Source organism: Pteronotus mesoamericanus, unplaced genomic scaffold (assembly GCF_021234165.1).
Source record: "Pteronotus mesoamericanus isolate MK-2021 breed Mesoamerican mustached bat unplaced genomic scaffold, CSHL_Meso_final scaffold_533, whole genome shotgun sequence".
Classification (NCBI taxonomy): domain Eukaryota; kingdom Metazoa; phylum Chordata; class Mammalia; order Chiroptera; family Mormoopidae; genus Pteronotus; species Pteronotus mesoamericanus.
In genome coordinates this window covers 3,890,121-3,916,042 of record NW_026555320.1, presented here as the reverse complement: position 1 = coordinate 3,916,042, position 25,922 = coordinate 3,890,121, and the positions used below count along the sequence as shown (strand labels likewise).

The following is a 25,922-nucleotide window of genomic DNA, read 5'->3' as shown; positions in this document are numbered from 1 at the left end:
GAGACCGAGCTGGGACAGCGCCCTAGGAGGAGAGAGGCGGGTGAGGGCGGTGACTGCAAGCGAAGAGGGCGGATCCGCGGGCGGCCCCCTCCACACCCTGTTCAGCACCACGGGCAGCGCTTATGCTTTGCCATTAATAAAAATGGCGGCGCGAGTTTCGGCAATCAGAGTTGCCATGCGCCACGGTCTGTACCACTGGATTTGAGGCTTCGGGGCGGAGGTGGAACGAACCATCGCGGCGGCCGGGAGCCATGTTGGAGCGGCGGGAGGCGGCAGCAGCGTCGGGGATGCTGTGGTGGGGGCGGAAAAACCCGGGGCCGCACTCCAGAGGGGCTCTGGCAGCGGAGTAGATGGTGGCCAGAGGGTGGCGGCGGTGGCGCGGAGCGACAGGCCGAGAGGCGGGGGACCGGGGCGGCGGCAGGGGCCCGGGAGGGGGCCCGAGCGGCGGGGCGGGCCCAAGGCCCGGACCGGAGCGGGGGACGGTGGAGGCCGTGTGGGGAGGCGGGAGGTGATGGCGAGGCAGCCACCGTGGTGGGGCCTCAGGGGGCCGACGACCTCGCTCCTCCTGCTCCTCCTCTCTTTGTTCCCTCTCAGCCGGGAAGAGCTGGGGGGCGGCGGGGGCCAAGGCTGGGACCCGGGGGTAGCTGCAGCTACGGGGTCAGGGGCTCAGATCGGCGGCAGGGCCTTAGCTCTTTGTCCCGAGCCGCCCGGGGCCCGAGACGATGGAGAGCCTGGCCTGGGAGTCAGGGAGCCTATCTTCGTAGGGCTCCGAGGAGGAAGGCGAAGCTCCCAGAGTGGTCGAGGGTCCCCTGAGCAGACGGACGCGGGGCTTAGGGCGGAATACGGGGTCCAAGCACTAGGCAGCCGCGGGCGAGAAACAGGACAGGGACCAGGGTCTCTGTTATGCTGGCGCCCGGAGTTGTCCTCTTGCGGGCGGACAGGACTCTCACGAAGAGATAGTTTGTCGCCAGAGGATCAGTCCCCAGGGGTCCCGGGCCCAGAGAACAGTTTGCCCTTCCCTTCAGACCTTCTGGTTCTGCCCCGTGGCTCCAAGCTGGTGTCCTCCCAGAGGAACGCTGGGAGAAGCGCCCCCAAGAAAGTGGGAACCACGCGATGCTGTGGGGACTTGTGGGTGCCGGGGCACAGGGGTCAAAGCGAGAGAACCCTGATATCCCGAGCAGAGAGGACAGTCATCCGGGCAGACTGTCCTCCCGAAGCTACGGGATCTGGCCCCGGGCTGGATTCAGCACCGCGCACGGCAAGGACAGCTCCCGCCTCTGATTCAGCACCGCGCGGTTATCGGACAGCTCCCGAGCCGACGCCCAGGCGCATGCGCTCCCGCGGTCCCTTCCGCCGCCGCTTCCTTCCGCAGCGCCCGAGGCCGCGGCCCCCAGGGGTCCCGGCCGGGCCAGAGCCTTGGAGAATACCCCTAGCGAGCCGGGTCCGACCCCGTCGCGCCGCGAACCGACACCCGCAGTTTCCACAGTACAACTACCAGGCGCTAGTGCCCGAGAACGAGGCAGCGGGCACCGCAGTGCTACGCGTAGTGGCGCAGGACCCAGACTCCGGCGAGGCTGGGCGCCTAGTGTACTCGCTGGCTGCGCTTATGAATAGCCGCTCGCTGGAGCTGTTCAGCATCGACCCGCAGAGTGGCCTCATCCGCACAGAGGCCGCTCTGGATCGCGAGAGCATGGAACGCCACTATCTGCGCGTGACAGCGCAGGACCACGGCTCACCGCGCCTCTCGGCCACCACCATGGTGGCTGTTACAGTGGCCGACCGCAACGACCATGCGCCGGTGTTTGAGCAGGCGCAATATCGGGAGACGCTTCGCGAGAATGTGGAGGAAGGCTACCCCATCCTGCAGTTGCGCGCCACCGACGGCGACGCGCCCCCCAACGCCAACCTGCGTTACCGTTTCGTGGGGCCGCCAGCTACACGCGCCGCAGCTGCCGCTGCCTTCGAAATTGATCCGCGTTCGGGCCTCATCAGCACCAGCGGTCGCGTGGACCGTGAGCACATGGAAAGCTATGAGCTGGTGGTGGAGGCCAGCGACCAGGGCCAAGAGCCTGGGCCGCGGTCTGCCACCGTGCGTGTGCACATAACAGTACTGGACGAAAACGACAACGCGCCTCAGTTCAGCGAGAAGCGTTACGTGGCTCAGGTGCGTGAGGATGTGCGCCCCCACACAGTGGTGCTGCGAGTCACGGCTACCGACCGGGACAAGGACGCCAATGGACTAGTGCACTACAACATCATCAGCGGCAATAGCCGCGGCCACTTTGCCATCGACAGCCTCACGGGCGAGATCCAGGTGGTGGCACCTCTGGATTTTGAGGCAGAACGAGAGTATGCTTTGCGCATCCGGGCGCAGGATGCAGGCCGGCCTCCGCTGTCCAACAACACAGGCCTAGCCAGCATCCAGGTGGTGGACATAAATGACCATACTCCTATCTTTGTTAGCACGCCCTTCCAGGTGTCTGTCTTGGAAAATGCGCCCCTGGGCCACTCGGTCATCCACATTCAGGCAGTGGATGCAGACCATGGGGAGAATGCCAGACTGGAGTACTCCCTTACTGGTGTGGCTCCTGATACTCCCTTTGTGATAAACAGTGCAACTGGCTGGGTCTCTGTGAGTGGTCCCCTGGACCGTGAGTCTGTGGAGCATTACTTCTTTGGTGTGGAGGCCCGAGACCATGGTTCACCCTCACTCTCAGCCTCCGCCAGCGTCACAGTTACCGTGCTGGACGTTAATGACAATCGGCCTGAGTTCACAATGAAGGAGTACCACTTACGGCTGAATGAGGATGCAAGCGTGGGCACCAGTGTGGTAAGTGTGACTGCTGTAGACCGCGATGCCAACAGTGCCATCAGCTACCAGATCACAGGTGGCAACACTCGGAATCGCTTTGCCATCAGCACCCAGGGTGGGGTAGGTCTGGTGACACTGGCTCTGCCCCTGGACTACAAGCAGGAACGCTACTTCAAGCTGGTGCTAACTGCATCTGACCGTGCCCTTCATGATCACTGCTATGTGCACATCAACATCACAGATGCCAACACGCACCGGCCTGTCTTTCAAAGTGCCCACTACTCAGTGAGTGTGGATGAAGATCGCCCAGTGGGTAGCACCGTGGTGGTCATCAGTGCCTCTGACGACGATGTGGGTGAGAATGCTCGTATCACCTATCTGCTGGAGGACAACCTGCCCCAGTTCCGCATTGATGCAGACTCAGGGGCCATTACACTGCAGGCCCCACTGGACTATGAGGATCAGGTGACCTACACACTGGCTATTACAGCTCGAGACAATGGCATCCCACAGAAGGCCGACACCACTTATGTAGAGGTGATGGTCAATGACGTGAATGATAATGCCCCGCAGTTTGTGGCCTCCCACTACACGGGACTGGTCTCTGAGGATGCCCCACCTTTTACCAGTGTCCTGCAGATCTCGGCCACTGACCGAGATGCTCATGCCAATGGCCGGGTCCAGTACACTTTCCAGAACGGGGAAGATGGGGATGGAGATTTTACCATTGAGCCCACCTCTGGTATTGTCCGCACAGTGAGGCGGCTGGATCGGGAGGCCATTCCCGTGTATGAACTCACTGCCTATGCTGTGGACCGAGGTGTGCCCCCACTCCGGACTCCAGTCAGCATCCAGGTGACAGTGCAGGATGTGAATGACAATGCCCCTGTCTTCCCAGCTGAGGAGTTTGAGGTTCGAGTGAAGGAGAACAGCATTGTGGGTTCGGTGGTGGCACAGATCACCGCAGAGGACCCTGACGAAGGTCCCAACGCCCATATAATGTACCAGATCGTGGAGGGGAACATTCCTGAGCTGTTCCAAATGGATATCTTCTCTGGAGAATTGACAGCACTCATTGACCTGGACTATGAGGCTCGCCAGGAATATGTGATTGTGGTGCAGGCCACGTCTGCCCCGCTGGTCAGTCGGGCCACCGTGCACGTTCGCCTGGTTGACCAGAATGACAATAGCCCTGTACTCAACAACTTCCAGATCCTCTTCAACAACTATGTATCCAACCGCTCAGACACCTTCCCCTCAGGCATCATTGGGCGCATCCCAGCTTATGACCCCGATGTCTCTGACCACCTCTTCTACTCTTTTGAGCGGGGCAATGAGCTGCAACTGTTGGTGGTCAACCAAACCAGTGGAGAGCTTCGACTCAGCCGCAAGCTAGACAACAACCGTCCACTAGTGGCCTCCATGTTGGTGACTGTCACAGGTAAGGGACACTTTTTTTTTAAAGAGACTATTAAGAGTTTATTATAAATTTGCTTCACAGGCCACGAGGGAATAAAAGGACCATGTATAGTCTTTTGGGAAACAGGCAGGGAGCTGAGGAGGGCCAAGATGGTCTCGGGCCTTGGTGGGTGCATTCCTGGGGGAGTCCTGTGAGGGAAACCAGACAACCCGTAAGAAGTAAGACTTGCAGAATAACGGTGGGACTCCAGAACAACGGCACAACAAACGAACAGGTCCGTGGTAACATGGCCCTGGGGAACCAGGCCCACACCTCTGTGGAGCCACTTTCATAACTCTGTGACCAAGGGGGTCAAAGAAGGCCTCACATTCCCGGGGGCAAGCAAATGACCTAGTGACTTCAACCTGTCCAGGCTCAGGGGCTCCACAGGGCACCTCAAACCAAAGAGGCCATGCCTTCTAGAATCCCTTAAGTGTTTGGTTCCTGCACCCCACAGGATCTTCCATAGACCTCACAGGTTAAGTTCCCATATTCCCTGCTTAGGTTTTTGGAAAGTCTCTATAGAATGCCAAAGATTCTAGGGCGTCTAGCAGCTTCTATAAAGAATATATGAACTGCCTAGGGATAGCCCTTCTCCCTCCAAAAGCCTGGAGGTCCTGAGTTAATGCTCTAGAGGTTACTGGAAGAGCCAGCCAGCCCACATCACACCTCTGCTCACATAATGGGTTACTTTGGGTCCACTCTGACCCTCACCACCTCTGTGTAGGAGAGGGAAGCCAATAGTTTAGTAGTCAGGAATGGCAGCTTACTCTGGCAGCTTCAGGCAGAAAGAGGGCCCATATTGGCCTGGCTACTACCCAAGAGATTAACCAAAGCTCTGCTTTGGGAAAATATCCAGAGGTCCACCCGCCTTTTTCCTGCCTCCACAGCCGCAGGTTTTCACAAAGCCCTCCCTAATAGGAGGACGCAAGGGGGAGAGGCTCTTGCAATCCTGCCTGCTGGAGGCAGCAGAGGTTGGGAGACAGACTTTACTGGTGTTCATTGCCCAGTTCTGGAGTATGGGTTCCAGGCACTGCCAAACAAGGCACAGCCTCCACATATCACTCAATTTACTGAACGACCAACTCTCACTGACCACCCAATGTGTGCGATGGTCTGGGGACAAGGCACATCAGCACCTCGTCTTTGTTTTTGGGAATGGCCACTGAGATCGCAGAACTTAGGTCTGGGGTGATGAGCAGCTTGCTGACTTAAGAATGCTGAGGGTAGAGGAGGTCAGTGTGCAAGACCCTCCTGTTGAGAGGGAGCTGACTGACCTGGAGGGATAGGGTTGAGTTGGTCATAGGGCCAGAGCCCCTTCTAATGCCACGGGAAAGTAGTTGGCTGACCAGAGAGAGAGAGGGGGGACAGGTGATCACCGACCTGGAACCTTCTTTGTCTTTTAGGGGAGATGTATTTGCAGGCTCTGCAATGCTGGGGAATGGGGGAGGGTGGGTGGTCAGTGGCCCTGGCCCCCCTTTGTGTCCTGAGTGGGGGGTATCCTGCTGACTATGATAACTTGGGGCGGGTGTTCTGTTGGAGGAATGACTGGGCAACCCATGGGCACTGGGGATGGGGTGGGGTTGCTGGTTGATCCCTGGTTCAGGCCCCTCCTTATGTTGGAGGGAGGGGAGAGAAAACAGTGACATCTTGCCAGTGTGAGAGCTGGTGGGCACAGCAAGCCCCAGACCTCCCTGTCTCCTGGCAGGGTCAGCCTGCTGACTCAGGTGCTAGGTGACTGGGCAGTCACTGGCCCCAGCCCTCTTGTGTCCTAGGGTGGCAGCCGCTGACCCCAGACTGACCACTGCCCCTCCCCCTGCCGCAGATGGGCTGCACAGTGTGACAGCGCAGTGTGTGCTCCGCGTGGTCATCATCACGGAAGAGTTGCTGGCCAACAGCCTGACCGTACGCCTCGAGAACATGTGGCAGGAGCGCTTCCTGTCACCGCTGTTGGGCCACTTTCTGGAAGGCGTGGCCTCGGTGCTCGCCACACCTGCCGAGGACGTCTTCATCTTCAACATCCAGAACGATACGGACGTCGGGGGCACGGTGCTCAACGTGAGCTTCTCGGCGCTGGCGCCCCGCGGGGCGGCGGCGGGCGCCGCGGGCCCCTGGTTCAGCTCCGAGGAGCTGCAAGAGCAGCTGTACGTGCGCCGCGCCGCGCTGGCCGCGCGCTCGCTCCTGGACGTGCTGCCCTTCGACGACAACGTGTGCCTGCGCGAGCCGTGTGAGAACTACATGAAGTGCGTGTCGGTGCTGCGCTTTGACTCGTCTGCGCCCTTCCTGGCCTCGGCCTCCACGCTTTTCCGACCCATCCAGCCCATCGCAGGCTTGCGCTGCCGCTGCCCGCCGGGCTTCACCGGGGACTTCTGCGAGACCGAGCTCGACCTCTGCTACTCCAACCCCTGCCGCAACGGCGGGGCCTGCGCGCGGCGGGAGGGCGGCTACACCTGCGTCTGCCGCCCGCGCTTCACGGGTGAGCCGGCGCGGGCCGGGGATGGGCGGCGGGGCGGGGCCCCGGGCAGAGCGTGAGGGCCTAACCGCAGCGCTAGCGAGGGCCAGGGGGGCGCGAACCCGCCCGGGACGCGTCCGGCGCTGTGAGAGAGAGCAGCAGCCGCGGCGCCCGGCCCTGAGAGCGCGTGCCAGGGTCGCCCGGGATTCGAGCGGGGCGGAGCCTGTGGAGGAGGCTTGGCCGTGGCGCTGTTTTAGCGGGGGGGGGGCGGAGAGGGCGTGGCCAGAGCGGGGCTGGGGCGCGGCCAAGCCGCGTGGGGGCGTGGCCTCCGGGAACCAGGTCCTCCAGAGGTGTGGAAACCCGCCTGCGAGCCTAGGCCTTTGGGTGGGGTGTGGATCCGTCCCGCGGGAACCAGCCCCGTAGTCGTAACCGCCGCTGACCGTGGCTCGACCCCTAGGAGAAGACTGCGAACTGGACACGGAGGCCGGACGTTGCGTGCCTGGCGTCTGCCGCAACGGGGGCACCTGTGCGGATGGGCCAGACGGCGGCTTCCGCTGCCAGTGCCCGGCGGGCGGCGCCTTCGAGGGCCCACGCTGCGAGGTGTCGGCTCGCTCCTTCCCGCCCAGTTCGTTTGTCATGTTCCGCGGCCTGCGGCAGCGCTTCCACCTCACGCTGTCCCTCTCGTAGGTGCCCGCCCCTATCTCTACGCGCCTCCACACCGTCCCTGCGGCCTGCACGACCCTGACTCAGATTCCCGACTGCCCCATCCCGCAGCCCCACAAGCCACCGCCCCCTCCCCGAGGCCCTGCCTGCGTGTCTCAGAGCCTCGCTGCTCCGGACTTCACTGCACTGGCCGGCCCCAGCCTCCCTCATTGCTTCTCTCTTGCCCCAGACTGGGTTGTTCCCCCCGCCCCCAACCTTCTTGTCGCAGGGATGGAGGGTGTGAGGAGGTATTGGCTTATGACTCGCCCTGCCCACCCCACCCCCACCCAGGTTTGCAACAGTGCAGCCAAGTGGGCTGCTCTTCTATAACGGGCGCCTGAACGAGAAGCACGACTTCCTGGCCTTGGAACTCGTGGCTGGGCAAGTGCGACTCACATATTCCACAGGTGGGTGCCATGAGGATGTGTGTGGGCAAGTGGGTGCATGTGTGGGTGAGATGGGGGCAGCTGCAAGCCCCGAATCCCCTCAGGTTTGCCTCACTGCACACCCGAACATACACCTCCATGCCAAGCAGACATCAGTGCGGACCTGGTTCCCTGTGGGGAAGTCCATCTCCCTAAGTGGTGTGTGCTTCTCCTGTCTGTCCAAAGGCACTCTGGTCCAGCCAGCATGGCCATCAGTGGGAGGGAGTGATCTGCTGCATCCAGGGTCACCCTGGGAGTAGCTATGCCTCTATGACTGGGGGGCGGGGGGTGTCAACTTAGCAGCTCCAAACAACCCTCCACACACATCCCCCAAATAGGTGAGTCCAACACGGTGGTTAGCCCCACAGTTCCAGGGGGCCTGAGTGACGGGCAGTGGCACACAGTGCATCTGAGATACTACAACAAGGTGGGCACCACCCTTGGCCTGGGAGTATGGGGGGAGCTGGGATGCCAGGTTCTGTCCCTCTGGGGTCACCCTGGGGGTCCTGTTGAGTGGTGTACCTGGGTCTCTAGCCCCGGACAGATGCTCTGGGGGGTGCTCAGGGCCCCTCCAAGGACAAGGTGGCTGTGCTGAGCGTAGATGACTGCGATGTGGCCGTGGCTCTGCAGTTTGGTGCTGAGATTGGAAACTACTCATGTGCGGCTGCTGGCATGCAAACAAGCTCCAAGAAGTGAGGCCCCCAGCCCCTGGCCCCCATGCCCTCTGCTTGCCAAAGCCCACCCAATCCCTCACATACCTCACTTCTCACTGCAGCCTGCCAAATGCCCCATCCTTCCCAAACCACAAGATTTTCCTCTCCCACTAGGACCCTGAACCCTCACCTCACCTCACTTCTCTGTCTGCTACCCCAGGCGCCGCCTACATGCCTCGCTCTTCCATCCTAACCCTCAGCCCCAGCTCTTCCACCTTTCCCCAGACCCTCTGCCCATCACAAGCTCTCCTCTGCACCCCCAGCTGAAGTAAGGCCGCAGCTGCTCCCCCAGCCTGGCCGTACCCTCCCTCCTCGATCGCCTTACCCTCTGAGCCCCACCCCCTCCACTCCCTGTGGCCCCCAGGAGCAACCCTACTCTGGCTCCAGTCCCACCAATGACCTGGGCCCCTGACCCCCAGGTCCCTGGACCTGACGGGCCCTCTGCTCCTGGGGGGTGTTCCCAACCTCCCCGAGAACTTCCCCGTGTCCCACAAGGACTTCATCGGCTGCATGCGGGACCTGCACATCGATGGCCGCCAGGTGGACATGGCGGCCTTTGTCGCAAACAATGGCACCATGGCAGGTAGGCCGTGTCACCATCATAGGGAGGGGGTGGAGGACTATGTGGACCCCTGTGTGCTGTCTGGCACTCATGCCCCGTCATGTTTCATATCTTCCCTGTGCGTTCCTCTCCCAGGCTGCCAGGCCAAGCTCCACTTTTGTGACTCGAACCCATGCAAGAACAATGGCATCTGCTCAGAGCGGTGGGGTGGCTTCAGCTGCGACTGTCCTGTGGGCTTTGGTGGGAAAGACTGTCGGCTCAGTGAGTGGGCAGCATTGGGCAGGAGGGGCCTGCAGGGTAAGTTCTCTTCCTCAGGTGGGGCCTGCGACCTCGCTCCTTGTGTCTCCTCAGCCATGGCCCATCCCCACCATTTCCGTGGCAACGGCACATTGAGATGGGACTTTGGAAATGACCTGGCTGTATCTGTGCCATGGTACCTGGGGCTGGCATTTCGGACACGGGCCACACAGGGTGTCCTGATGCAAGTGCAGGCTGGGCCACACAGCACGCTCCTCTGTCAGGTGTGTCTGTCCTCCTGACCCCTCCCTAGACCCTTAGCTCTCAATCGCTAATGCCACCAGCAGCACTCCTGTTGAATTTGGGCCTAGGCAGACAGCATCCTTCTCTGCCAGGCATACCAACCCTACGTGACTCTGTTCTGGGCTCTGACCCTTGACCCCCTTTCCCATCGTGACACCCTCTGCAGGTGCAGGGCACCAGCATAGCCCCCTGTGCCAGCTGCACCACTCAACCGCCCCTGGTCCCGACCTCTGCCCCTTAACCTCACTTTCAGCAACATAGTGTCCCTGGGCGTGGTGCTGTATGTGCCAGACATAGCCTTGCTCCTCTGATCTACTCTGATCTGATCCTTGCTCCAAGGATCTACTCTGCTGTCCTTGACCTGGAGCCCACTGACCTCACCTCCCGACACTCCCAGCCCCAGCCCAGCGTGGGGCTCTGACCCCAGGTCTGTATCTCTCTACCCGCAGCTGGATCGGGGGTTGCTGTCCGTGACGGTGACCAGAGGCTCAGGCCGTGCTGCCCACCTCCTCCTCGACCAGGTGACTGTCAGTGACGGCAGGTGGCACGATCTGCGGCTGGAGTTGCAGGAGGAGCCAGGTGGCCGGCGGGGCCACCATGTCCTCATGGTTTCACTGGACTTTAGCCTCTTCCAGGTCTGACCTCTGACCCTGGGGTAATCCATTCTCAGCCTTCCAACCAGACCACCAGTCCATCTCCTCTCAGCTCCCTTCCCTGCTCATAGTCTGAGGTTTTCCCCACAGTCTGCGCATCCTCATATCCTGTGCTGAGCCCACCCTATCGCCAGCCAGGCTGCTCCGCTGCCAGGCCTTCCTCCTGTCAGGGAGGCCCCCCAGATTCCTGGCTTGGCCTCGGGGCTGCCAGCACTTTGCCTAACTCCTAGAAACCCTTTCTGGTTTCTGCCCTGCTTGCCCAGCTCAAAACCATGGAATTTCAGCATCTGTTCTGGGTGCAGGAGAAAGGGGCCCATCAGAGACCGTCCCCTGTGCTCTAGCAGGTCCCCCGTACTCAAGAGCAGCTCACCCCCAGACCATGCCCCGGTACAGAGGGGCAAAGCATGGCTGTGCAGGGCTAGGACAAGGCCGAGACTGACTGTGGGGCAGGGCAGGGCGCCCGCCACATCCCCAGTGCTGACTGTGCCCCTCCTCCAGGACACCGTGGCGGTGGGGAGTGAGCTGCAGGGCCTGAAAGTAAAGCGGCTCTACGTGGGAGGCCTGCCGCCCAGCGGTGAAGAGGAGGTTCCTCAGGGGCTGGTTGGCTGTGTCCAGGTGGGGGTCCGCATGGGAACATGATATGGGACATTAGGGTGAGTGGTCAGAGATGAGGGGGCCTTCAGGCCGGAAAAGCTGCGTTCACCGGAAGAATAGTGTCGGGGTGGGGGTGGGGGGCGGCCAGAGCCACCAAGACAGGTGAAGCTTTCTGTGCTGTTGGAGGTGGGAGTCTAGCTCAGATTATCAAGGGTCCACAGAGGTCTGTGTGAAGGACAGCACCATTAGGGGTCCCATGGGGGGCTGAATTGGGGGTTTTGGGGTCAGGGTCTGAGGCTTTTAGGGAGACTGCGTGTCAGGAGCCATCAGACCAGGTGGCTGGCTCTGCAGGCCTTGGGGCTGAGGGGCTCTGGCACGGGCCTCACCTGGCTGGCTGCGCTCACAGGGGGTATGGCTCGGCTCCGCGCCTTCGGGGTCCCCGGCCCTGCACCCACCCAGCCAGCGAGTGAACGTGGAACCTGGCTGTGTCATGAGCAACACCTGTGCATCTGGGCCCTGCCCGCCCCACGCTGACTGCCGAGACCTCTGGCAGACCTTCTCCTGCAGATGCTGGCCAGGTGGGGCCTGGCGGGGTGTGATCGGGTGGGAAGACGGAGACCCCGCGAGCCTGGAGGAGGAGGGCCCCGAGAAGGGCAGGTGCCCGCTCCCTCCCATGCTCTGTGCTTAGTGTCCTGGGCCCTCTGACCCAACCTGCAGGTTACTACGGCCCAGGCTGTGTGGACGCCTGCCTCTTGAACCCCTGTCAGAACCAGGGGTCATGCCGGCACCTCCCAGGAGCCCCCCATGGCTATACCTGTGACTGTGTGGGTGGCTATTTCGGGCACCACTGTGAGCACAGGTAAGGGGCTAGGGGCTGAGATGATGGGAGGACCGGGCCTGGGGTAAGGAGGGTCGCTGCGATATCATGGAGCCACCTCACCTGGCTGTCCACCCCCAGGATGGACCAGCAGTGCCCGCGAGGCTGGTGGGGGAGCCCAAGCTGTGGGCCCTGCAACTGCGACGTTCACAAGGGCTTCGACCCCAACTGCAACAAGACGAACGGGCAGTGTCACTGCAAGGTGTGCCTGGCCCCCAGCCCCGGCCCTTCCACTCTTCCCTCGCTGTGATTTGTGGTTCTTAACCATTTTGCTGACCTCGGCCCCCTGACTAAGTCCTTGACCCATTACCCGGCCTGTGATCTAACTGCCATCCCTTGTCCTTGATATCTAACCCCTCCCTCAAGTTTCATGTGAGGCCTAGTCTTCCTGCCGCCCCGTGCACGTTGTCTCTTGACCCGTTGTCCTGGATTTTTCTCATACCCCAAGCTCTGGTCTCTGACCTCAGGTGACTGACCTGTTCTCAAACAGGAGTTCCACTACCGGCCGCGTGGCAGCGACTCGTGCCTCCCGTGTGACTGCTACCCTGTGGGCTCTACCTCGCGTTCCTGTGCGCCCCACAGTGGGCAGTGCCCCTGTCGCCCAGGGGCCCTTGGCCGCCAGTGCAACAGCTGCGACAGTCCTTTTGCAGAGGTGACGGCCAGCGGCTGCCGAGGTGAGCGGGCTCCACCCAGCTCCACATATGGAAGGCTTCCTGCCTGCCCCCGCGGATCATGGCAAGCGTGGCGCCTTGGGTGGGGACTCTGGGGGGCTTCTCTGAGTACACACTGACACCCAGGGACCCCACATTTGCCCCAGGTTCTTTGATGACCTGTTACTGAATCTGACGGGCAGCTCCTAGGAGGCCAGCAGGGGAGTGCTGGGGGGGTGGGCCTGGGTCCAACGGCGGAGGGACAGCGGGTGTGGCTGTCACTTGCCCTAGCCCCAGGCCACCTGGCTCAGTGCCTCCTTTCTCCCTAGTGCTCTATGATGCCTGCCCCAAGTCCCTGAGATCTGGAGTGTGGTGGCCGCAGACCAAGTTTGGCATTTTGGCCTCAGTACCCTGTCCTCGGGGGGCCCTGGGTGAGTATCTGGGGGGACAGGTACATTGCTGAGGGTGAGGGTGGTCCTGTCCTGTGACTGTCGGAGGCACCTCTTTTTCTGAGTTGGGTGGTCTCGTTCCTGCAAAGAGGTGGGAGTGGGGTAGGCGTTCGTGTGGGCCCCTCACTGCCTCTTAGGGGGGCTGGGTCCCTCCCCACACCTCACTGAGCCTCCATCTGTTTCTCTTGGCTTCTGGGCAGGATTGCGGGGTACAGGTAAGGGGTACGTGTTTGCTCAGGTGCGCTGCCCCCTCCCACTGCCAGAGCTTTTGCAGACCCTTCCTGCTGCCTGAAGTCCCTGCAGACCCCTCCCCACTGCCCGAGGGCTCTGAAAGCTACTTCCAATTGCTCGAAGTCGCTAGGGGCCCCTTCCTGCTGTCTGAAGACCCCAGGGCCCCTTCTCTGGTGCCCAAGGTCCTCAGAGACCCCTCCCCACTGCCTGAGGACCCTGGCAATCCCTTCCCACTTCCTGAGGTCCCTGCAGACACCTCCTCAGTTCCTGAGGTCCCTGCAGGTATCTCTCTACTGCCTGAGTTTCTGGGAGATGCCTGCCCCCGCCTTTGCCTGAGGCCCTGCAGTGGCTGGCCAGAGATCGCGTATGCATGCTTGTGTGTGTGTGCCCTGTGCCTGCGCACGTGTCTGTGAGTCTGTCTTGTGGGGAAAGGATTCTAGGTTAAGGTCAGGGTCACACTTGCTGATGGCTACAAGCTCCTTACGGGCCAGGGCAATTGTTATATGGTCCCCATCCCATTCCCATAGGCAGTGGAGAGAAGGCAGCGCAGTCCTCACTGGGGCAGTTAAAACTGGTGTGAAAACAAAGTCCTCCTGGAGAATTGGGTCCGTGTCGGCACGTCTGTGTGTGCGTGTGTGAAAGAGCATCATGCGTCTGTGTGCTTGTCCTGGTCCACACGTCTGTGGGTGTATAGATGGGAGCATTGGAGTGCGTGTGAGCACATGCAAGTGCGTGCTTGCCCCAGGCCACGTGTCTGTGTGTGTGTGCGTGTGTGGATGTGTGCACAGTCCTGCCCTTGTGCTTACCTTAGTAGTTGGTATTTCAGAATGGTCCACAGACCTTTCAGGAATCCACTGACAAGCAGGTGGGGCCTGCCTGGCCTGGGAGCTGGGGTTGCTCTATCCGAGGATTTAGCCAGCAATGCCTAGTGCTCTGGTCCCTGACTCAGAGCTTCCCCTGGGATGGGAGAAGGGGCCATGGTCACCTTCTTGGGAAGGTGCACAGGCCCCTGGCCTGACCAGGCTTGCCTGCCCCCAGGTACTGCCGTGCGGCTATGTGATGAGGACCAGGGTTGGCTGGAGCCTGACCTCTTCAACTGCACCTCCCCTGCCTTCCGAGAACTCAGTCTGCTGGTGAGACCGCCCAGACCATGCCCTGCACGTAAGATCTGCCTGGCCCTGGCCTTAGCCCTGGTCTCAACTTCCCCAGGCCTGTGGTAGGCCCCAGACCTCACACCCCAGCCCTTGACCTGGGCATTTCCTGGTTGCCCTTTAATCTGGCCAAACCCTTCAAGGTGAGGCCTTTGAGAAAGGCCTAAGGGACTGCAGTGACACCTCACCCCCACCTTTGTTCTGGCAGTTGGATGGCCTGGAGCTGAACAAAACCGTACTGGACACTGTGGAGGCCAAGAAGCTGGCTCAGAGGCTGCGGGAGGTGACTGGCCACACTGACCACTACTTTAGCCAGGATGTTCGAATCACTGCCCGCCTGCTGGCCCACCTGTTGGCCTTTGAGAGCCACCAGCAGGGCTTCGGGCTGACAGCCACACAGGATGCCCACTTCAACGAGGTAAGGCTGGGCCCTGTGCCCTCGCTCCCCCGGCCCTGGCCCTTGAGCCCCGCGCCCCTCCTGGCCCTGGGGGAGTGAAAGCCCCAGGCTCTCCCTCTCCTCTGGAGCTCCCCAGACCCGCCTGCTTGCCTGCTGGGGTCCCTCCGAGTGAGACCCGGAGCCCTCAGGTCTGCCCTGCCCCCTCCCGCCACCTCCCCTGGCTGAGCCCACCGTCCTCCCTGCCTCCCAGAATCTGCTGTGGGCAGGCTCTGCACTACTGGCTCCGGAGACCGGGGACTTGTGGGCAGCGCTGGGGCAGCGGGCCCCTGGGGACTCCCCAGGCAGCGCGGGGCTGGTGCGGCACCTGGAGGAGTATGCGGCCACGCTCGCCAGGAACATGGAGCTCACGTACCTGAATCCCGTGGGGCTGGTCACGCCCAACATCAGTATGTGGCGGGTGGGGTGCGGGGCTGGGAAAGGGGAGGACCTGGAGGCTGGGGACAGCAACATCAGTGGCAGGAGGCTGGGTTCCACTTGGTGCTCTGCCGGGATGGCTCTGCGCTGATGACGAGGCGGCTCCGGGCTGTGGGGTAGGAGGGAGAAGGGCCCTCAGCGTGGGGAGGAGATCCCTGATGGTCTCATCCCTCTTCCTCTGGGCAGTGCTCAGCATCGACCGCATGGAACACCCCAGTCCCTTCCGGGGGACCCGTCGCTACCCTCGTTACCACAGCAACCTTTTCCGGGGCCAGGATGCCTGGGATCCTCACACCCATGTGCTGCTGCCTTCCCAGTCCCCACGACCAGCCCCACATGAAGGTGGGACCCTTGGGTGACCCCTGCGCCAGATCCTGTTCCCTGTACCCCCCAAAGCCAGATGCCACATCTCCCTCCTGCCACTTCTCCCCTTGCCAGATTCCCTGTGAGAGACTCTCCCACATTAATCCTCCACCCGACACCTGGCCACAGCTCTCACTTACCTTACCAGATCCTGCCCCTCACCTCGGATGGCCTTCCCAGGCCTAATATCCAGGGTCGAGCCCTGGGAGCCCATGTTCCCTTCGTGGGCTCCTGCTCCCCCAGGCCCCAGTTCTGGACCTGTAGGGAGGGAATTCCCATGCTTGATGCTGGGTTGGGTTCAGAGCTGGGTTTGTGGGGGCCCAGGGTCAGAGGTCACTGACAGTGGCTCCTCCCCTTCTCCTGGCAGTGCCACCCACGGGCAGCAGCAGCTTGGAAAACTCCACCACCTCAAGTGCCGCGCTGCCGCCAGCCCCGCTGGAGCCCGAGCCCGAGCCTGGGATGTCCATCGTCATCCTCCTTGTCTACCGTGCCTTGGGAGGGCTGCTCCCGGCCCAGTTCCAAGCCGAGCGCCGGGGCGCCAGGTACGCTGGTAGAGTTATCCCAGGCCCCTCGCCCAAGCTTCCTGCAAGCTTCTACCAAGCCTAGCACCCCCTTTTTGGTAGGCAAATGAGCATGTTCGTATTCATGCAGAGATGCTTGCTCAACTGCACAGAGCCTTGTCTGTGATGGTTGGTTTCCGTGGAAAATGTGGGGGTGTGTAGAGCGGTCGACAGACACGGAGCCACGGTGAGGGCAGTCACACAAAGAAGGGGCAGGAGCCAGGTTCAGACGGGCACCCTGGCTCCCAGAGACAGGCAAAGACGGGCCGACCGATGGAGGCCAGATGGGGTGGCAAGGAGGGCAGTTGGAGGCAGGTAGTCTGCAGGTGCTCGGGCCCCGTACCCCCGTGGGGGCGGCAGCCCCTCGGCTGGAGAGAACCTGCCATTTCTGCAGAACCACGACACCCCAGCCAGGACCCCTGATCTTGAAGCAGCCCAGCAGAGGCTGAAGGGGTTATCAGAAACCGCCTCCACCCGGGGGCGTCCCAGGCCGTGGCTCAGCCACGGTGAGTGGCATGAGGGCAGCGCGGCAGGCAGTTGGAGCTTGGGGAGGCCTGTGGTGTTCAAGCCCAAGCGGGGTGTCTCCTCAGGCTTCCCCAGAACCCTGTTATGAACTCTCCGGTGGTCAGCGTGGCTGTGTTCCATGGACGCAACTTCCTGAGGGGTGACCTGGACTCTCCAATCAGCCTCGAGTTCCGCCTGCTACAGACGGCGAATCGGAGCAAGGCGATCTGCGTGCAGTGGGATCCACCTGGCCCGTGAGGACCTCCACTCTGGAAACTCTTGTTCTCCTCTTAGTCCCTGAGAGGCCCAGCCTGTCCCCGGGGTCCCCACTAATGCCCTGTGCACCCAGCCCCATGAGGAATGCTGCTCCCCGGCTCCAGCCACCCTCAGCCCTTCCCGCCATCTCTCACAAACCACCGCCTGGCGCTGGGGCACGCCTCGGAGCGCACGGTAGGTCTGACTGCCCTGTGGCCGCAGGGCGGACCAGCACGGAATGTGGACAGCACGGGACTGCGAGCTGGTGCACAGGAATGGGTCCCACGCACGGTGTCGCTGCAGCCGGACAGGCACCTTTGGGGTCCTCATGGATGCCTCCCCCCGTGAGGTAGGGCTGTGTGCAGGGTCATGAGGAAGCGGGAGGGTCAAAGCGAAGGGTTGCCCAACACCCCAACGACCACACCTGTCCCCACAGCGGCTAGAGGGCGACCTGGAGCTGCTGGCTGTGTTCACCCACGTGGCTGTGGCTGTGTCTGTGGCGGCGCTGCTGCTGACGGCGGCCGTCCTGCTGAGCCTACGCAGCCTCAAGTCCAACGTGCGCGGGATCCATGCCCACGTGGCGGCCGCCCTGGGGGTGGCCGAGCTCCTCTTCCTGCTGGGGATCCACAGGACCCAAAACCAGGTGCAGGGGCAGGGGCAGGGGGCCTGTGCCCTGGTGATCTCAGCTGGTCCACGAAGGCGTAGGGCCAGAGCTCGGGGTCAGAGGTTAGAGGTGCTTCAGCTGTGGACAGGGTGGGGACAGAGTGCCCGGGTGAGGTACTGCAGTTCTGGGGTCAGGGACGGGAAGCAGAGGCCCGGGGTGGGTCAGAGGCGGGCGAGGCCAGAGCGGCCCTGACGCCCCTACCCTGCCTCCAGCTGGTGTGCACTGCAGTCGCCATCCTCCTGCACTACTTCTTCCTCAGCACCTTCGCGTGGCTCCTCGTGCAGGGGCTGCACCTCTACCGCATGCAGGTTGAGCCACGCAACGTGGACCGCGGTGCCATGCGCTTCTACCATGCCCTGGGCTGGGGAGTCCCTGCTGTGCTGCTGGGTGAGGGCCCTGCTCACCGGCCCATCCAGGCTGTGACCCCTGACCTCTGTCCATCACATGGCCTGCCCCCCGCCCCCGCCCCCCATCCTGATCATGACCCCAACCTCAGCCCCCCATGCTGTCTGCTCTGGGAGGAGCCTGCTCTGGCCTCCGCCCCGGCTTCTCCATATGTGAGAGGCTCAGCAGCCCTAGAACACGCCCTTCTGCCCTGCCCCTTCCCGCCCGGCAGGCCTTGCTGTCGGCCTGGATCCCGAGGGCTACGGGAACCCTGACTTCTGCTGGATCTCGGTCCACGAACCCCTCATCTGGAGCTTCGCAGGCCCTGTTGTCCTTGTCATTGTGGTGAGTGCTCTGCACTCGGTGCTACCCGTGTGCTCCCTTGGGGAGGGGAGGGCAGGAGCCCCGCAGCGGGTGTGGTGGTGTGAGGCGAGGGGTGCCAGGCGGCAGGAGGCAGGCTCCCCGGCCTTGGCCTCTGCTGTTCCCCGCTCAGCTAGCCTAGAAGCAGACGTGCGGGGTTAGGGGCGGAAGCCTCTCTCTGCCTCTGCCTCCCTGTGTCCCTGTCTCGTCTCTCCATCTTTCAGTCCCCCGCAATGTTCTATCTCTGACTTTTTCTATGATTCTAAGCTTCCCTGCCTCTGGGTTTCCGATCTGTGTACTCTGTGTGTGTGTTTCTCTCGTTCTGCCTCTCTCTGGGAATCTTGGCCTCTGTCTGTCTGTCTCATCATCTCTGTCCCTCCGTCTCACCGTCTCTGTCTCTCTGCCTTGCTCCGCTCCACGCGGCCGGCTGTGGCTCCAGATGAACGGGACCATGCTTCTCCTCGCTGCCCGCACCTCCTGCTCCCCTGGGCAGAGGGAGGCCAAGAAGACCTCTATGCTGTGAGTTGGCTGTCGGGGGATCATGGGAGGATTCTTACCCCTCCTGAGTAGGGTCTGGGGTCCCCAGAACACTCCTGGTGCTGGCTGGGTTCCAGATTCTGGGTCGGGGGAGGAGGTCACTTGCCCTGGCCTGTTCTCCCTCTCTGGTGCCCTCAGCTACTCTGGCCCCTCACGTGCTTTGGCCCTGCCATCTCCCTAGGCCCCCTTGGCCTGGGTGGTTCACCTGGCCCCCTGCCTGTGTGTTCCCACCTACTTCCACGTTTCCTCTCATGCCCCGCTTCATGCGTGTTTCCCCCGTGTCCCCTCATGGCTCTCTGAGTACGTGGTTCTTTCTGTGACCTGTCGTATCCCCTGGTGTCCTCCTGGGACCTCCATGTTCTGTGAATTCCTTTTCTTCCATGTCCTCCGTGTGTCCCCTGTCTGACCCCTGTGCCTCCTCCTGTGTTTTCTGCGTGAGCCCCTGGTGAGTCTTGTGTGCCCTCCTGTGTCCTTCCATGTGTCCACGGCAGGACCCTTCGGAGCTCCTTTCTGCTCCTTCTGCTGGTCAGTGCCTCCTGGCTCTTCGGCCTCCTGGCGGTCAACCACAGCATCCTGGCCTTCCACTACCTCCACGCTGGACTCTGTGGGCTCCAGGTAATGCTGGTGTCCCTCCGTCACCCCGGTGGGCCAGATGGAGCTTCAGCAATGAGGGGTCCAGCCCGGGGCAGGGCTGCTGGTCCAGGCTGGCTGCTGGTCCTAGGCTGGCCTTCGCCAACACTGGGGCTCCTGGCCACTTGGCTGCTGGCCACACTGACCTTCGCTGACTGCAGTCACTCGGGCCTCTTGGGCCTCCCACGGCCTTGGCTGACTTTCCCCGATCCCCTTACTGGGTCCCTGACTGACCCCGGGGGCCCTCCTCTGACTCACTTCCCATCTCTCACTGACCCTTGCTGACCCTCAGGGCCTGGCCGTGCTGCTGCTCTTCTGTGTCCTGAATGCAGATGCTCGGGCTGCCTGGACGCCAGCCTGTCTGGGCCGGAAGGCAGTGCCCGAGGAGGCACGGCCGGCGCCTGGGACGGTGAGGCGCTCTCAGGGCTGGGGAGTCAGGGCGGGGCCCCGGGAGGCCAGGCTTTGCGGCGTCTCCAGGGCTGGCTCACACCTGGTCCCCCACCAGGGCCCTGGCGCGTACAATAACACAGCCCTCTTCGAGGAGAGCGGCCTCATTCGCATCACTTTGGGCGCCTCCACCGTCTCCTCAGTGAGCAGTGCCCGCTCCGGCCGGACCCAGGACCAAGACAGCCAGCGGGGCCGCGGCTGCCTCAGGTGAGTGAACGGGCTACCTTGTGCTGGAGACCCAGCTAGACCAGCCCCACTTGACCGGGGTGGGCGCCACCAGCTCCCACCTGGGCCACCTGAGCCTCTGTGGCCGCCCCGCCACCGGAATGTCTCCGGAGCCCATCCCCGTGCACGCGTGGACGCCCAGCCTCCAAAGGCCCCGTCTCGTCCCTCTGATGGGCGGATCCTGCATTTGCAGGGACAATGTCCTGGTTCGACATGGCTCAGCCGCTGACCACACTGACCACAGCCTCCAGCCTCACACCGGCCCCACCGACCTGGACGTGGCCATGTTCCATCGGGACGCTGGTGGAGGTGGGGCCCAGGACGAGGGAGGCGAAGGGTCGCTCCCAGTTCCCCTTTCTCCTGCCCCAGCCTGGGAGCAGCGCTGACTGCAGCAGCCTGGCTTCCCAGGTCACTGCCCCGGGAGGCACCCAGCCACCCAGCCCTGGTTCTCCTGACAGTCCCCAGCCCTTCTGTTCCTGCGTCCACTCCAGGCTCTCCCAGTCCCAGTCCCAGGTCCCCAGCCCCATCCTCCTCGCCATGGCCACCCCTGAGATTCCCCAAGTCCCTCCCCTCCCCAAGACACTGCTGGGCCTTCCTCCTTCTGACCTTCTCGCCTCTAGGTGCAGACTCCGACTCTGACAGCGACTTGTCCCTGGAGGAAGAGAGGAGTCTGTCCATCCCATCCTCGGAAAGCGAGGACAACGGCCGGTCACGGGGGCGTTTCCAGCGTCCACTCTGCCGGGCAGCCCAGAGTGAGAGGCTCCTCACCCAGCCCAAAGGTGATGGAACCCTCTGGCTCCGTGGGTGACCAAGCGGCACCCCCTATTCCACACGGCTGTGTGTAAGGGACCCTACTATCCCCTTAGGGTTCCCGGGACCAACCAGTCGGGAACCCGGGGTGACCGCTGGGCCCCTGCAGCCCTCTCCCCGTGCAGCCCCTGAGCAGGGCTCTGCTGGCTAGAGACCCAGGAACAGCCAGGGTAACAGGAGAGCCAGGTCAGGGATGTTACGGGGTGGCAAGCCATCCTTCCAGCCCCTGGGCTTCCCCAAGGGTTGGGGTTCCACTCTCAGCCATCAGGCGCCCCCACCTCCAGCCTCTGTCCACCCCCGCAGTTGAGAGTGAGGGCCTGTTAGTAACCCCTCCCTGGATGGCTCTGTTGATCACCAAGAGGCGCTCCTGCGCGCGGTGAGAATAGCCAGGGTTTTGGGACTCGTTGGGGTCAGGGATCACAGAGGCTGGATCACAGGAGTCAGGAGTCACCGCGGTCAACCTAGAGGCTCCTGTGACCTGCCCTGGCTCCGCAGATGTGGACGGCAACGACCTCCTGTCCTACTGGCCAGCCCTGGGGGAATGTGAGGCTGCTCCCTGTGCCCTGCAGACCTGGGGCTCCGAACGGCGCCTGGGGCTGGACACCAGCAGGGATGCTGCCAACAACAACCAGCCAGAGCTGGCGCTGACCAGCGGAGATGAGGCCTCCCTGGGCCGGGCCCAGCGCCAGAGGAAAGGTACGACGCCCGACTGGGCCTGCACTTCAGGGGCACCAGGGACTGCCCGTGCCCGGCCCCGGGGGCTTCCATCCTAACCGCAGACTGCCTCATGGAGGCCCTCTGGCTCTGGCCTGGGGGTCTCTGCTCCTCCGCCCTGCGCCGCCGTCCCGGGGACCGCCCCTTTGTGGCCGCCTGTACCCTGGTCTGCACCACAGAAACCCCAGCGGCCCTCCTGCCCCCTCTCAGGGGGTTTCTGCCCTTTGACCCTGTCGGCATCACCCGGCCCTGGGGCTGTCTCCCACCCCAACCTGGCAGTGGGGAGGTTCGCCCGTACCCCTGCGCGTGGGGACTGTCCTGTCCTGACCGAGGCGATGACTGCCTTCCCACTCTGACCCCTGTCCGGCTGCCTCTCTGGAATCGCCAGGAGCCGACTCTGTTTCTCTCCAAGGGGTTTCTCTCCCCATCCCATGACACAGAGATCCCAAGTCTGCCGTGTTCCCAGGCCCAGGGAGCTCCTTCCCAGGCATATGCACATCCTGTCCCCTCTCTGTTTCCTCATAGGCATCCTGAAGAACCGACTGCAGTGCCCACTGGTGCCGCAGGCCCGAGGTGCCCCGGAGTTGTCCTGGTGCCGAGCGGCCACCTTGGGTCACCGTGCCGTGCCGGCTGCCTCCTATGGCCGCATCTGTGCTGGAGGGGGCACAGGCAGCCTTTCTCAGCCAGCCAGCCGCTACTCCTCCCGCGAGCAGCTGGACCTGCTTCTCCGGCGGCAGCTGAGCCGTGAGCGGCTGGAGGAGGCCCCTGCCCCTGTTCTGCGTCCCCTGAGTCGGCCAGGTTCCCAGGAACGCCTGGGTGCCGTGCCAGGCCGCCCAGAGCCCGGGGACCGGGGCAGCACCCTACCGCGGAGGCAGCCGCCCAGGGACTACCCGCGTGCCATGGCCAGCCGCTTCAGGTCGCGGGACGCGCTGGACCTAGGGGCGCCCTGCGAGTGGCTGAGCACACTCCCCCCGCCCCACAGCGCCCGGGACCTTGACGCACAGCCGCCACCTCTGCCCCTGTCTCCCCAGCGGCAACTCTCAAGGGACCCCCTCTTGCCATCCCGGCCGCTGGACTCTCTGTCCAGGAGATCGAACTCAGGGGAGCGGCTGGACCACGTGCCTAGCCGGCACCCCTCACGAGAAGGCCTCGGCCCACCCCCACAGCTGCTCAGAGTTCGGGAGGACCCAGCCAGCGGCCCCAGCCATGGCCCCTCCACGGAACAGCTGGACATTCTCTCCTCTATCCTCGCCTCCTTCAACTCCTCAGCTCTGTCCTCCTCTGTGCCATCCTCAAGCACGCCCTCGGGCCCTCATACCACTGCTACGCCTTCTGCCACCACCTCTGCGCTTGGGCCCTCCACGCCACGCTCCGCCACGTCCCACAGCATCTCAGAGCTGTCGCCAGACTCAGAGTAAGCAGGGTCTGGCCGCCTGCTGCGCCCCCGCCAGCCCAGGGCAGCCTCCTGGTGCCCCGCCCTGTGTTCTGCCGCAGGAGGGGTGTGGGTGCGCAGACAGTGTGTGCTCCTGCGGCTCAGCGCAGCCAGGCGGCCACAGGCCTAGGGCAGAAGCCTGGCAGGGAGCGGGGCTGTGATTAATAGGGGTTGCTGGCTGTATGATTGGGGTCAGCAACCCTTCCCTGCCCCCCCTGGGCTACAGGGAAAAGATAGATGCCATGCTTTCCAAAGGGCCTGAGCCAGGAGGAGGGCAGGAGCTGAGGCTGAGATGTGGGAGGGACAGGAAGGGAAGGCAGAGTCTGCTCAGGAGGCTGTGCTGCGCGGTGAGTGTGAGGTAAAGAGGGCTCAGAAGTAGTATGGGGATTCAGGTGCCAGGCTGAAGAGCTAACTCTGACGGTCCGTCATTCACTCATTCCTTTACTCAGTCAGTATTGAGTCCCTCCTGCCTGGGGCCACTGTGGGGCTGGACCCGTGGGCGCTGAGTTGGGCCCTGGGCTATCTGTGGGGTGGGGGACGGCAGACACACCTGAGAGGCAGCCGCAGACACAGGGGTCAGAGAGGAGCGGGGAGGGACCAGGAGTTGCTGGATCTTCGAAGCCAACAGGAGAGCTGAGCTTTAAGGAAGAGGAACAGCAGGTGAGGCTCTGTGGAGGTCTGTAGGGTGAGAAGGCTTTGTTGGGGTGGGGACCCAGGGAGTGGGACAGGAGAGCAACAGAATCTGAGCAGAGTTGGGGAGAAGAAAGGAAGGAGAGCGAGCAGGGCAAGGGAGCTGGGGGCCTGGTGCCCAGCGGTTCTGGTGTGAGCACCATCCGGGCCGTCCTGCAGCTCAGCCTTGGGGTCTGGCTGTTGGGGCTCTGGAGCTGGGGCACTGAGCAGGGGCTCAGGCTTTGGAGCCCCGCTTGACACCTCTCAGCCTCAGCTTCCTTATCTGCAAAACGTGTCTGTAATAACAAACTCTAAGATGTGGAGATTTTTGAGATGAAAATCTGTCAAGCTTAACATGGGGTCTGTGCATAGTAGGTGCTTGCTAAGTGCTCAGAGAAAAGATGGAAGTGGCCAGCCAAGGAGCCTTGCTGATGGGCCTGGGGGTCCGGAGCGGGCCGGAGGGACTGGAGAAGCCCAGGACGGGCATGAAGGAGCTAGGGGCCGAGAGGCAAAGGTGCTTGGGGAGGTGAGGGGAGGCGGCCCAGGCCCAGTGGGTGGGGGGAGTCCAGAGTCCCCTCAGCAGCCAGCTCTGATCTCTTCCTTCAATCCCGCAGAGTTACCAGAAGTGAGGGTCACTCCTGAGGGGCAGACGGGCCGCCGAGGAGCAGCTGAGGGCAATGGAGGATCCGGGCTGACAGAAGAGAGTCCAGGAGTCCATGCTGACCCGAAGGCAGCCCTCGGCCTTCCCCGTTGCCGCGCTGCTGAGCGTCCACGCTCGTCCTTGAGCGGCGAACACGCGTGTGACAGGTGTGCAGGGCCTGGGAACTGAAGGGGGGACTTTTATACGTTTTGTACCTTTGTAACCAGAGAGATATGCTTATGTTATTTTTCAGCTTTTCTGTTGCCTGGGGTTCTGAGGCTGCGCTGGGAGGGGGAGGGGGACAGAGGGAAAGAGGTGCAGAATTTGGCTCCATTTGGGTTCCTGGCCGACCATGTGCTCTTTTTCCCATCTAACTCGGGTAGATTGGGGCAAATGGTTCCTGTGCCCCGGGGGTGATCTGAATATTGTCAGGGCCCAGAGTGCAGAACTGACCTTTGCTTTTTCTTGGATGCCCAAGGGCCAAACTTCTGAGACTGGGGCTTGGTCTTGGAAACAAGGGTCCTCTGACCTCCTCACTGGGGTTCGCTCAGGCGGCCCTTCCCCTCCTCGCCCTGCGGATATGGATGTTTATTATGTGGAGTCCCTGCCACTTACTGCCTTATGACCTAGGACTGATGCTGTCAGTGCTGGTGGAGCAGCAGATGACATGTTTACAGAGCAAGGCTTCCCTTTCTCCCACGGGGAGGGGCTCAGGCCTCCAATCAGACATTCCTGCAGAGGGTGGACTCAGGGGTCTTTATTCAGCCCCTGCTGTGAGCAAAACTTGTCTGTGGTGCCATTCAGTTCCCTGACGCTGCCCTCAGCTAAAATTTATTCTAAAGGGTGGGGTAGGAGGGTGAGGAGAGGGAGCAGGACGGGGGAATGGAGTTGCCGCACATTTACAGGAACCTCCCTGGCCCTAGGCACCCCGGCCAGCAAGAAGTGACTCAGTTCTACCCCTCCTTGAATCCCTCCTAAAGGGAGAAAAGACTGTTAGGACCCTGTTCACAAAACTCTCCTTTTTATTACTTTGTCTGATGTCCAGAACTGGGGACTTTTACATTTTGTTACTTTGTTTACAGGCCAAAATTTAAAACATTTTAAAACTTTGTTTACAACTTGGGACTTTGAACTTTTACACTTTGTTTACATTTGAGAATGTTCCCCCCCTTTGTTTACAAGAGGAAGGTAGAAAAAGTGGGAGAGGGGCTTGGAGGATCTCACCTATGAGGACTCTGACCTGGCCACCTGGAGGGGCTGCTGACCCCTAGCTCTCCCAGGCCAAAGGTCAGCCCTGAGTTCCCTGGTGAACAGCAGACCCAGAAGCTCAAGAGTAGGCATCCTCTTGCCACTGGGAAAAGTGGTGTGTAGGGTTGTGTGTGTGTGTGTGTTGGGGTGGGGGCTGTGCAGTCACCCCCCGCTCCCTCACACATGCTCTTGGGAGGCAGTTTTCAAGGAGATTAAAAGTCCTACTTTACTGTCTGGTGCCAAATCCCGCCAGCCAGGACCCCAGCTCTCCTCACCCGGAATGACTCCAGCCCTTGAAGGGCTGAGGGGTCCACTGTGAGGAGAGGGGTGGTTCTTGCT

The 25,922-nt window shown here is 62.3% G+C and overlaps 1 protein-coding gene across 1 annotated transcript; it reads left to right on the top strand.

Annotated features, from left to right (window-relative positions):
- Positions 1 to 511: 511 nt before the first annotated feature.
- CELSR3 (cadherin EGF LAG seven-pass G-type receptor 3) lies at positions 512 to 24,848 on the top strand. Its single transcript, XM_054594714.1, has 35 exons — positions 512 to 4,253; positions 6,097 to 6,747; positions 7,181 to 7,406; positions 7,717 to 7,832; positions 8,189 to 8,277; positions 8,385 to 8,542; positions 8,983 to 9,146; positions 9,261 to 9,386; positions 9,477 to 9,646; positions 10,115 to 10,300; positions 10,817 to 10,933; positions 11,319 to 11,490; positions 11,630 to 11,771; positions 11,871 to 11,991; positions 12,280 to 12,463; positions 12,769 to 12,870; positions 14,158 to 14,252; positions 14,479 to 14,688; positions 14,918 to 15,113; positions 15,328 to 15,483; positions 15,872 to 16,046; positions 16,655 to 16,822; positions 17,046 to 17,172; positions 17,260 to 17,466; positions 17,700 to 17,874; positions 18,104 to 18,216; positions 18,671 to 18,750; positions 19,260 to 19,383; positions 19,691 to 19,807; positions 19,904 to 20,052; positions 20,264 to 20,373; positions 20,691 to 20,849; positions 21,376 to 21,576; positions 22,120 to 23,008; positions 24,310 to 24,848. Exons 1-35 carry the CDS (start codon positions 512 to 514, stop codon positions 24,335 to 24,337), a joined length of 9,945 nt encoding a protein of 3,314 aa, XP_054450689.1. The 3' UTR covers positions 24,338 to 24,848.
- Positions 24,849 to 25,922: the final 1,074 nt, after the last annotated feature.